Raw genomic sequence first — 12,925 nt, 5'->3', positions numbered from 1 at the left:
TTCAATGCTACACCTAAGTAACATCATACACAGCTGCCTCCTTTAACTTCCTCCTCTTGGTATACGTAATTTCCACACAATTTTGACATAGTGTGCTCTGCACACTTCACTGTAAAATTAGTGTAGAAATACTATAATCCAAGACAAATCTTTAGGGTTTTTATCTAGTCATACCAGCACATATTTAAAAATAGACTGTGGTTCTTTTAGTCTGTTAAGACTATACTAATTACCTAATATTAAAGGCTTCTGCATCTACATTGCACTCTGTGAGGAGGACCCGGATATTGTTTAGACGGCCATGCATCACTGCCAGATGAAGGGCTGAAAAGTAAAAGAGAAACTTCAAGGATCTGAAGTAGTTAGTGACAGCAATAATTACAGTCTGATAGAATTGAGCACTCCCACTTCCCCCACCTTCCCTCGCCAAAACTCCTTCCACCACTTCCATTCTTTTTCACTTTTGAAGAGTAAGCCCATTCAGTGAGCTATTTGTACCAATAGCAGGTATCATTAACGGACCTACTGGAGTGTTTCCCTCTACTTGGATAATGTTAGCAGCTTACCATTATTTCCATTTTCATCTACAGCTGCAAAGTCTACTCCATTCTCCAGAAGGACTGAACAAATTGTGGGCAAATCTTGCTGGGCTGCTAAGTGAAGAGCAGTCTGACGATGCTTAGTCAGTTCATTCACCTGGGCACCTGCAAGCAGCTGTCAAGATGCAAGAAGGAATATGTTCAAAGACTTTTTCAAGGCTATTAACCATCAGCTTATTTCTGTGAATGAAGCACACAAGACTCCACAGTACAGAGATACTTCTAGGCATCCAGCACAATACAAAATGCCATCATTACTGAGCTGCTGCAACTTGTGCTCCTGTTCACGTCTGCAGAAAGGGCAAGGCAAAGTTCTTTTTTTAAAGTGAGCCACACCACCCAGTGATTGCTGCAAATCAAACATGCTCATATGAAGGCTACTGATGCAGCTCACCTAACAGTACAAGCTAAGGGAACTTCACATAAGTTTAAGTTCTCTGCCAGAAAAAGTGGTGTCACCTTCAGCTGACTTCTCCAGCCTACAGGCAATGTGCATAAAGGCAGAACGTGCATTTTTAAGTAGAGGAAAAATGACTCTTCAGTACATACCAGATTACGCACAATTATCTCTGAACCAGCTTGTACAGCCAGGTGGAGAGGTGTTAGTTTGGAGGCATCCTGGACCCGAGAGTTTACATTAGCCTGTACGCTTATCAGGAACAGCACACTCTCAATGTCCGAGTTCTGAACAGCTACATGGAGGAAATTCCGACCTTTATTATCAACCTGTGGCAGAAAGGGCATGTGAAACTAAATCCATTATCTCCTTAGAACAGCAAGTTGTTATGTAGTAGGACATATTTCCACTAAAGAGACACTTGCTCCCTCTACTTGAGGTGAGCTGTAGAGTTTTGTTCCTTTTTCTGCCTGACAATAGAGACTTCTCCGATAGATGTGACTATCAAATAATTGAACTGAGAAATTACCAGCTGCAACTACTCACACTAGTCTGCTTCAGACTACTTAATTTCTACTTTATAGCTTTGTTGTTTCTTGACCACAAACTGGGGAGTATTATGACAGACAGAAGGTTAGCAGATGTTGCAGTAAGTACTGAGCAGCAGTTAATGATAAACTCAGTTAAATGAAGCAAACTTGAGTCAATCTGGCAGTTAACACCAGAGAAGGAAGCAACGTTCAATCCTGCCACACTGATGCAAAGTGCATTCATTTTTTGACTTAATACCAAGTGCATCTTGTTGTTCATCTTTGCCTTGAAGCTGATGTTAAAGCATATTTAGAACTGGCTGATTTGTAACCACATTTTAGATATAAGAGCTCACTAAGCACTTGAATACTTTACTAGTAATTCAACTTACACAGGGTAGGAAGAAACTCCTGAACAGCTGCCTGAAGTGTCACACCAGAAGCCTGAAGATACAGTTGGAGGTTTTATAGTTCAGCAGTGCAGTGTAACATCTATTATTCAATTATTTTAGGTCAGGGTTTCTGCTTTGAACAGCTTTAGGAGGGCAAGGTAATTTATTATTTTTGTACTAGTCCTTCACAAGACAAGTTAGAACTTTCTCCTTACATATACATATGCCTGTTCCTCAATTTAGTGCTGACAAGATAAGGTTTGACAAGACAGTGGCCCTTGATGATGTTACTCACACATAGCATGTACACACCTACAGTTTCCAAATAAATCCTGCTACAGAAAACTGGCAGCTGGCAAACCTTATTGCATGTAAAGACACAAAAGGGTAAAGCAAAATTTGCTCATGGAACGCCTGTCACCATGAACTAGTGCAGTAAGACCAGCATGCTTTGAATACTCCCAGCTTACCTGTTCAGCAGCTCCTGGTTCCCTCTTCAAAATTGCTTCAGCTGCTTTGTTATTTTTATACGTCATAGCACATGCAAAGGGAGTCATTCCTTGCCTGTCACGTACATTTAGCTTAATATCTGGATGTGAAATCATAAGCTGAATGATAACATTATGTTGGTTGCTAATGGCAACATGGATTGGAGTTCTTCCTTCTGCATCCTAGAAGGCAACCAGGAAGTTTGTTATATGTAGATTCAGTAATACACAAATCCTTCCCTAATTCTGAAGAGTTGAAGAAACATATTAGTTTAGTTCTGTGACATACCCAGCTGCCTTTGGCTGAGACACCAAACAGTTGCAGTGGGAGCTCAAGTGTAAATAAAGCAAATTTGTTTCTCCAAATAGTTTGACCTAAATCCTGTACTATACAGCCATTCAAGTAGCTCAGAGTAACAGTTCCCATATAGTCAGATATTTTAAAGGCAGAGATGAGCATTCAAACTTAAGTCTAGCAAATTCAAATACGGTGTTTAATCACTTGTCTGTATCAAGCAGGAGTTCACAGCCATGGCTGCTTTATTACTATGTGTTCTGCCATTCATCTTGACGTAATCTTCCAATAGCATCAGGACCTGGACATGTTATCTGTCAAGCTTCTGTTTAAGGATTACTGTGTAATCAAGAATTAAATGCAACTCATACTTACATCATCTCAGTTTACTCTGTAACAGAAGACAAGAAGACACCTCCCAAACATACTCATGAAGAGCATTCTGGAGTTTTACACTATAGGTAATGTAATGATTAAATGCAGCAGAATACAGCCCTGCTCCTGACCTGAATTCACACTAGGGACCAAAGAACTGATTTCCAAGCATTACATTAAAAAAATAACTCTGCAAGAAGCTTTCTGCATCATTGTTTTTCTTAAAGTATAGTTTCATGAATTAACTCATCATATCAGCAGATAAACACTAGATCTTGTAACAAGGGACAGGAAAGAAAGTAGAACTGCAGCGAGTCGAGTCATCGCATTTGCTCAGCCATAACAGAAGGATGTCTTTTTCCTATCAGGCAAAATACACAGCTGAGAGGAAAGCTTGTTTTCACTACATTAGAGGCAAAGAATCAACTTCAAAGAAACCGTGCATAATTTCTCTACATACCTGAGCATTGACATTGGCACCAAACTCCAAAAGGCACTGGATCACCTCTTCTAGCCCCCAGCAGGCTGCCAAGTGTAGGGGTGTCTGTCCATCGTGAGCTTCCTCTTCTCCTTCTCCATTCGGGCCTGGCTTTCTGGGACTATTCACATCACAACCGCTAAAGCAAACACAATGCAGTCAATTATTAAGTTTAATCAAGATTTTAACTGTTCCAAACAAGGGTCAAAAACGTTTACAAGAGCTGATCCAGCAGCTGCTGACACATTCTACAACAGCACAAGTTCCTGGGTTTTAGTTTGACTCTTGTTGTCAAGATCATGATGTTAATACAGATAACAAAATGTGTCTTAAGATTAGTCAGACTTCTGTAAGTGCCATCCACCCACCAAAAGTCTAGTGAAGCACATACCTGTTACTGGCTCAAAATAGCATTCAATTAATTTATGCCAGGAAAATACATACACACACATTAGAAGGTTGGTATTTTAGAAAGGGGTCTGACCTGCGAATAAGAAAGCATGCTATTTGTTCACTGTTTTCATCAATAGCTCTATGAAGAAGAGTTTGTAAGCAGCCACTTGGTCCTGACCCCCAACATGTTGAATCACAGCCATGCCTAACCTGGAAGGAGAAGCACAGTGAGGCAGTGAAGTTTTTTTTTATGTCTCTGGCAGGCTCCTACTATTTGACTAATTCTTCCGCAGCATTATCCCTTGGCGGTATAATTTGAGATGCCTTACCTATTCTTGTGACAGTCACAGAGTTTCAGGAAGCTACTTTAATGTCTTCCTGACCGATATTTTATCATTCTACTATGTAATACTTCATTAGTTAGTGTTTACTAACAATTCAGATATTCACCCACATACTCTAAATAGACAGGTCTCAAGCTAGCTTGGCTAAGAGTAACCTCACTTTCAGCAACGACAAGCACCTACAGCAAGTCACGCAGCATCAGCAGACATTGCCTTTGAAGGTCTGGCCCCTTTACTTGCTTTCCTATACATTCAGCTAAACAGAGGTTTTTTTTTTTCCAGGAAGTGTATTTCTAATATTTGTGTCGTTCTACTACAGAACTACTTACTCAAGCAAGATGGCACTTAAATAAGACTTATTCCACTCCCCTTTACAAACTGTTTACAAGGTTTATACAGGAGTAGTTTCAGTGTTGACTCCATGATGATTCTTATCCAATACCAGCAGAAATGGTCAAGTACAGTTACAAGATTTTTTTCTCAGGTCATCAGCACAGCTTTTAAATAGATGTCTATCAAACGATAACTCTGGGTATCAGAGACAAAGCTTTCAAGTAGCTTCCTTATGAAGGAGACACATGGAAGTCTACTTGTACCTCCTAAGTAGTCTCCTGCTGGATCACCTATGCCTGGAAGTAGAGTTCTAAGAGTAAATATAAGCTTTTAAAGGCCTTCTTGGTGGAATTTTAAGATGTAATAAAAACCAGCACATATTTTAAAGCGTACATATGAATGTTCAGTTCTATTCAGGAAGCTGATCATTACACAAGTCTGGTATGCTACAGACTGATGTCTTTAGTAGATCCTTACTCTTCCCAGGACCAGGAATTCAGAGAGCACATTATGTATTTTTATTACAGTGGCTGCAAGATATTTGGCTATGAAGACTACAGTGTTTATAAAAGATTTCCCCAGAAAAAGGAACTTCTGGTGAAGAAAGACCTCTAGAAATTAGATAGTGGTACAGGACTACTCTGTTCTTTTCATGCACTGAGCTTGTTTTTGCTGACAAGTCCTCTCTGTTGATAGAAAGATGCATAAGAGTGAGACCAAATTAAGTCAACCAATAGTCTTACCAGAGTTGATGCAATATCTTCCAGGTTATTTTCTAAGGCAAGCCATAAAGGAGGATTTCCTTTCTCATCTGGCACAGACATGTCTGCTCCCCTGGTACAAATAGCATCAACCACAAGAGGGAGCTGGTTTTTTATAGCTAGCTGTAAGGCAGTCTCTCCATCCTGAGTTCTGTAACAGGTACAGTTTGACATGTGTTACTACTGCATTATAAAGCTGGGCCTCATGTTACAGCAAATTCTTGGCTTTGCCAATAAACATTATCTCACGTGTGTATTTTTGCTGTGGTAAGACCATATCTCTACAGTCAAGCAAACACACCATGTTAGCTTTTCAACACAGCTATGTAGTTGACCTTTCTCTCTCCCCCTCCCTTTAGTAGCAAGTGATTGATTTCTAAAGTTTGAAAAGCATGTTAGCGTTCTTAGCTCAGAGACACTGACATTTGCTTAAGTGCAGCCCCTGTTTGAAAAGAGTTCCTTCAGAGCAAGCCTACCACCACAGAAGCAAACAGCTTTGTCTGCAGTGGTAAGACTTCAAGCAACAGTCAGAAACACCAACTGTTAAAAAATGCAGTTAGAACAGCAGCACTAGGCAGTCTGTACCCATGACATTCATTACAGCATAGCTTGCCAAATTTCAAAGACAGCCTGTCAGTCATGTAAGCAGATAAATGTTTTGTTAAGTCTAATATCAACTTCTCTAAGAAATACTCAGGAGGCAAGTTCCATCAGAATCTTGTTGCTGGAGCTACAGCTAATTAGTTTAGATGACAGAAAACATGCAGCTCTAACAAGCCAGCAAATAGATCAGACTATAGAAGCCCAATACCATGTCTCTAGGACCTGAGCCTGTTACAGAGGATTCTGTTCTACCTAGAACTAAGTGCAGACGCAAGAGGAGGTACTGACCAATGGAGCTATATATAGGTCCATTGGTCCTCAGCCATAACTAGTGCCATAAAAAAAGCACCAAACATGTAACTATGCACAAATCATGATTTGAAACCAACTTCAAGCCATTATATAAAGGCAGTCATCACTCTCTGCTCTGCAATACATATCCAGTTGAGTGTTGTATCAGTTAAGATCTTACCTGACATTTATATCTGCCTGATGTTCCAGCAAAAAGAGTGCACTCTTACTGTCTCGTCTCTGTATTGCCATATGTAGTAAAGTCTGTCCATCTGACATCGTGTCATTGATGGACGCCCCAGATCCAAGCAGCTGAGCTGCTATTGTGTGCATGCCTAAAGAGGTGAAGTTCATTAGTATTTTACCTTCGATTCTATAGAAGAGACACTGCAGATCAATAAATAAAGCTTCAAGCTTTCAATTTTCAGTAATTACAGTAAGAAATACACTGAATCAATGCTAGAGCCTAATAAAATTTACATGAGCTAAACCAACTCATGACTCTACCCAGCTTGAATATTCATTTACAGACTTACTGAATATTGATTACTGAGTCCTTTTGGTCTTGCTTGAAGACACAAGATATGGTGTGGCATACAGCACATCTTTCCCATTAATTCTGCCAACTTAAATGTAGTAGTCTTCCTTAACCATACCTAGCCTAATTCTTCATATCACTTTTTTGTCCAAACATTAACTTTGGTATTAAATTCATAAGCTATTCTCTTGAATATTGATGTATTAGATGTTTAGTTTAGTTCCTCCTCTATCTCAGAAGCAGATAAGGGCAATGGTAGAGAGAAAGCTACATCTTAGTTTCCTTTCACTGGAAAGTGAAAAGCCTGGACAGTAAGGATGTTTGTCATATACAGATGACACCTAGCACTCCCGTACAGAGCAGCATCACTAAGCATTCTGCCTCATCTCTTAGGTTCAGAGTGAGTGAGTAGTCATCCCCCATACAGTTGCTGTTTCCAGCTCATTAGGACCAGACTGAAATCGATTCAGTAGTGACCACACCACCTTTCTTTTGACCATGTCTTGATACCGTTCAAATGTCACTTGGCTGCAAACAAAAATATCTAGTTTTTCCCCAAACCATTCCCCTTCACATTTCAGACAAGAAAGCATCTTCTGAATCAGTGTTCCAAGTTCCATTCCCCTTAATAGCTACTTAAGGTAGTTCATCTTCCCTTTGTAAAGTCAGCATTACTGTATTAAACAGTGTCTACAACAGAGTTAACCATAAACAGACAATACAGCGATCTGATCTGAAAACTACCAGGGAGTTCACAGGGGGACAGTTCCACAGAACTGCAATACAGTTGTGGGCAAGAGGCTCCAGGCTACCTGCTAGTCAACACGGGAAGCTGTAGGGCTAGAAACCTATCAGTAAGTCAGATATGAACATTCAGTCTTTTAAGCTGAAGAGTCATCTAAAGCTCTCCTTGATACCTTCACTAGCAGCACAAGCCAGGACATGAACGCACACCTGCTGTTTCATCTTAAAGGGGAAAAAAATAATCTTATCCACATCACAGCTTCCATATCTTTGTAAATTCTCAGCTTGTTTTGAAGACACATACCTGTCCAAAGAGCCAATCCCAGCACAGTCTGATCTCTCGAGTCCTTTAGACTGAAGTCAGGAATAATTTGCAAGTTGTTGGTAGCATGAAGAGCATTAGCTACAAAAAGCATAAGGAATTATAGCATTCTTGTACTTAACCTGCAGTTGCATACTGAAAGCTGCAGGAGTAGCAATGTCATATTTTGAAGTAGGCTGTTCCTTTAGCAGTCAGCCTGAAAGATCTAAGCAAGACACCTTCAGTTTCCCAGATGTGATACTACTTAGAATTCAGGTAGTACTGACACTACTGCCTAATCTTAATACTTACACTAAAAAACATTCGACCTTCTAGCCAGGAGGCTTAACCTGCCTCCTTTCTACCTCCATTTCCAAATACCATGGCATATACAAAGCTCTGAGAATGAAGAGTGGAGGCTGTACTGCAAGATGGTGGCAGCATCCCTCCTTCTCAGCTCCCTGGGATGGAGGATATTCTCCCCAATTCATCTACTTCCTTCTAAATCCCACTTATGGTAGGAGACAAAACAGGCCTTGCTTCAGCTGTCAAGCCCCCTTCCTGCTGCTAGAAAGAAGCTGAACCAGTAGCATTTAATAAACTGTCATCTGCTCATATTTCAGTACTCAGGTCTCAACTCTACTATAATACTAGCGTTACTCTGCACAAAATCCTCTTACTGAAAGAGCTGAAGATGGCAGAAGTCTCACCACAGAAAGATGACTTTATCCTTATCTGATTCCAGCATTTACCTGAACCAAATGCTTTGACAGGGAGAGAAAAGGGATCTCAGGTGTACAGCTAGAATACAACCTGGGGCTAAGTGTTCACATCCATTATCTACAGTGGAGAATTTATAAAGATTCATGGGTAAATTAATTTTCTAGTCTTAACAAGTAGATGATTTGAATTTAAGACTATGTGTAGCCAGTCTTAATTGCTCTACTTAAATGTTTACAGGAAGACATGCTTTACTAGTAGTTTGTCAAAACACAGTTTAGATGCCATCTTGACACAATAATCCACTACAGCATCACCATAGTCTGAACCAGAAAAAAACCTACCTTTTTGTTCCAGGATGACTGACACCACATCTGGATGATTGTGAGCAATAGCCATGTGAAGGGGAGTTTGCAGATGAACGTGCTCTGCTGTTGGAGAAGATGCATCCTTCTGACCAAGCACTGCTTCTGCCGTCTGGATGTTTGGATTGGCTCCTTGTTGCAGAAGTTCTGCTGTCAGGTTTGCTAGGCCATGCCTACAGGCTGTATGCAGTGGTGTTTCTCCCTTTAATATACAGGGTACTAGGTTAACAGCTTGAGACATGGAAAAGCTTTTAAACTACTATGCCCACAAGAATTAGTGTGACGAGCTTAACTCCTAGTGGCCAAAGCTCCTCAGGATTTTCAAACTACCTCAGTTAGCCTTTATTAAGGACTTTATTACAACAGGCACTGAGGGAAGTGTTAAAAGCATGTTAACATTTGGTGATGCTGCAAGAACAGTGCCACAAGAATGCAACAGTTGTCTGATCACTAGTAAATATCTTGAAAAGATGCAAAAGGCTTAGCAAGGGTTTCAACTTACTTTAAGCTATGGTTAGCAATGAGAGATCTCTGCTTTCTTATTTCTGAAGATAAATAGGGAAACTTTCAGATTAGAGTCTAAGTTTCTGCTTTTACCCATTTGTTTTGGTGGTTGACTTTTGCTCCATGAGTTGCTAGGAAGAGCGAAGCTGCCTCATTTCCTGCACCAGCTGCCCTCTGAAGCAAGCAGTTCCCTAAAGAAAAACCATGAACACTGTTAGAGTGGTATTCCAATCACACTTAGATACTAATAAGTGTGCTAGAACCTTCCCCACTACCTTACAACATTAAAATTCGAAGCCAACGAGGAAAATCCTACCTACTAGTAGACCCCTTGCAAGACCAGCCTGTCGTGTGCACTATCATTTAGCAATTACACATTTTGAAACTGTAAAGAGGATATTAGGGCCTGGCAAAGAGTCCAGATTTTCCGCCACTTCCTGCAAGTCAAGCTCAGCTTGGGACTGTCAGTGTTCCAGCTCTGGGTAAAGCTATTACCACCTACGCTTTATTATGCAGCACATGCTGTCGAAACCTCATTCAGTTCCTCAGAGTACAGTTACCATTAAGCAATTAACTTACAAGCCTTCCACCTACACAGAAATACAAACCTCTGTTTTACCTGTTACTGTGTCTGGAGCATCTGTATTGCTGCCTCGTTGGATCAACCTTGCTGCAAAACTGTTCTCATCAAATGAGGTTCCATTTACAACAGGGGCATCCTCAAAAGGGTTTACAGACTGATCAGATGATACAGTGATATACTGAACTGCAAGCCACAGAGCTGTGCTTCCTTCATGATCCTTCAGCTCCAAGTCTAGCCTAAAAATAAGAATTAATGTTCCCCAATTTATACTTCAGAAAGCGGTTTGCCAATGCAGCTTGAGTTTCCAGTGTCCGAACAGCTCTACTAGTCTCTCTAATACCTCACTGACAACTTTTGCTTGCCAAGAAGCCTACTATAGCTCCAGTTACTTCAGAGAATTTGTGAATACTCTGAAACAAGCAAGACACCTTTTAGTGACTACTACATTTAAGCTCATTGCTCCGAGGATAAGCACAGCCCTGGCAGATTACTAAATGTAACAGCAGCAAATCCTCTTCTATTTGAGTAAACTGTGGACAAGAACTGCAAATTCAACTACAAAGAAACTGAATCAAATGAAGTATTCTGCTTCATCACCTGAAGTAGTCACCTGTACTAGCTTTAAGCAGAACCCAAGCTGAACTCTGGGATGTATTCAGACATTTTAAAAGTCTTATTACTCCTTTTAGCTCCACTATAAATGAAGTTATTGCTATATTATTTCACCTAGCCATCTTTGGAAAACATGTAGTTTGATTCCTCTTTACAGTAGGGCAAAAACTTACTCGGCCTCTGGCGTTGTTCTAGCATCTTAAGTTATGCAAAGCCTTTACACTTTTGCATCCCAAGCCTACTACTAGCCTTATAATAAGGCAAAAAGGCATAGAAGAGTTGTTAAACAAGTTTCCCTATCTTCACTGTACAAGGTAACCTCAGTGTATTTTACATTTAAGTGAGACTTACTGTTTGCAGTGGAGAAGCTGACTGAATACAGGTTCATTCCTGACCACAATTGACACATGTAATGGGGTCCTGTAATTGGAGCAAAGTACAGTTACATTAGTACTAAGTGAGCTGCTTAAGATTTTGTTCATGGTCACCAACATGCCCCTACAAATTTATGGAGCTAACTTTTGTTTCTGCTTTCAGAAGGGCACAAGCACATCTTCAAAAAAAGAGCAATCTACCCTTTTAGTGGGCATGATTCCAATTAATTTAGTAGTAAGCAACTCTACACTAATGTAAGAGCTAGCCTTCAAGGAAAAAGTACAAGAGCTTGACCTATCAGAACCGATTAGCCGATATACTCTAAGGCTTCCACATTATTTTATGTACTTGCCTGTCAGCCCATCCTAACCCGTAAAGCCTTTTACAGGCCCTACACTTCAGATACTGGCTCTCTGAGATAATTTCAGTTTCACGGACAGCTTCAAAGAGGGGTACATTTCAGGAATACTATCTGTCATCTTACTTGGCTTACTTTACTGTTCAGAGAGTCAATAAAGGCAAAGTAATTGTATGTCGTGTTCTAACACAATCAACTGACTCCAGCTTTCTATAGCTGGGCTACATTTAATTGGTCATGACAAGGTACCATTCAGCCTGCACAGCTTTCTGCTCCGAGTGCTACCCACTGGTCTCAAATTGGATTAATGGATACACCTTTCCTGCTTCCAGTATCACCTATGCTTTGCTGACAGACCTGAGCAGGTTCTTCGCAAGCTGCATCTAACCGCTACAGTATTATCTGTTAAACTGGTAGCAGACTTGACTTTACCCAGTATTTACCTTCCTTTGTTGTCTTGCATATTTGGATTGGCTCCTGCCTGTAAGAGGGACTCTGCTATTTGAGCCATCTCTGCCATGACATCTGGCAAATGCTTCTTGGGGCTGTATGACGCCACAAGGTGCAGTGGAGTCTCCTGGTCTCCCAATGTAGCAGCATTCACACGGGCACCATTTTTAATGAGAAAGTTTGCAGCAAATTTATCTCCTTTTGTGACACAAAACAAGGTTATTTATTGATATATACTTTATATAACCTATATACTTAGTCCAGAAAATGGATACATGTGATTTCCCTCCATACCATACAATCACTCCAATACAAGTGTCTGCTCTTAGAATGGCTTAGAAATAGGTAACTTCAAATACACTTCACTGCAAAGTCAGGATTAAAAATATTTCATAACAAGCCCTTGGAAAAAGTGTTTCGTCCGGAGGTTACATGTGGCAAGTTCACACACTAGTTTACTTGTTACACTGACACTGAGTTTGCTAGTTCTTCTATCAAGATAAATCCATTGATGCTTTAACAAAAAATTAGACAAACTGTGAGACTAAACATACACGTAGTTTTTGAACAAAAGGTACTACTCCAGGGCAGTCAAAAGTGTGTAGTTGAAGTTAGTCTTCATCTGTTCAGTCTTGCTACATAAACAAGCAATAACACAGACTTTGCTCTTGAAAGTTTAGGCCCCGTTATACATAGGGTAAGGGCTTCAGCTGTTAGGACCCACCATGCATGGCATTGCTCAGAACTGCCTCTTGAGAGCTTCTCACGAGTCAGAGCCTAGGCCCACTTCAGTACATGAAACCTTGGACTTGAAACACCAAGATGCAGAGAGCAACTTCAGAATAATACTAATTCCCCTTAGTCCAAATACTACTTTGAATAGACATATTTACAAGTTGCTTGTCCTGAATGCAAGACTGGAGAACAAAGACGACTGTTTGCCTGTTTAAGCAATGTAGATTGTTGCAGTATCTCTGCCAGCAGAAACCAAAAATTCCATTTTCTGATTTCCGTATCTGACATTCCCCCACTCTCGAGTGATCATAAGAAATAAGAATCATGTGGCAAGTTCAGAATTTGCTTTAGCACCATTTCC

General features: G+C 40.4%; 1 protein-coding gene across 2 annotated transcripts in view; it reads right to left on the bottom strand.

Annotated features, from left to right (window-relative positions):
• ANKFY1 (ankyrin repeat and FYVE domain containing 1) overlaps positions 1-12,925 on the bottom strand; it is a 34,403-nt gene that overhangs the window by 6,119 nt on the left and 15,359 nt on the right. For both annotated transcript variants that reach the window (XM_042791490.1, XM_042791489.1), the window contains exons 8-21: positions 11,823-12,027; positions 10,998-11,066; positions 10,071-10,270; positions 9,545-9,642; positions 8,927-9,149; positions 7,866-7,964; positions 6,461-6,614; positions 5,368-5,536; positions 4,039-4,157; positions 3,537-3,693; positions 2,389-2,589; positions 1,149-1,325; positions 567-714; positions 234-324 (exon numbers count right to left, since the gene is read on the bottom strand). In XM_042791490.1, coding sequence (XP_042647424.1) covers positions 234-324; positions 567-714; positions 1,149-1,325; positions 2,389-2,589; positions 3,537-3,693; positions 4,039-4,157; positions 5,368-5,536; positions 6,461-6,614; positions 7,866-7,964; positions 8,927-9,149; positions 9,545-9,642; positions 10,071-10,270; positions 10,998-11,066; positions 11,823-12,027 — 2,110 coding nt within the window. The remainder of the gene's footprint in view (positions 1-233; positions 325-566; positions 715-1,148; positions 1,326-2,388; positions 2,590-3,536; positions 3,694-4,038; positions 4,158-5,367; positions 5,537-6,460; positions 6,615-7,865; positions 7,965-8,926; positions 9,150-9,544; positions 9,643-10,070; positions 10,271-10,997; positions 11,067-11,822; positions 12,028-12,925) is intronic.

Source organism: Tyto alba, unplaced genomic scaffold, assembly GCF_018691265.1.
Source record: "Tyto alba isolate M040663 unplaced genomic scaffold, T.alba_DEE_v4.0 Super-Scaffold_19, whole genome shotgun sequence".
NCBI classification, from domain to species: Eukaryota; Metazoa; Chordata; class Aves; order Strigiformes; family Tytonidae; genus Tyto; species Tyto alba.
Note: the sequence above shows the minus strand (reverse complement) of the source record. Positions and strands in the feature narration are given on the sequence as shown.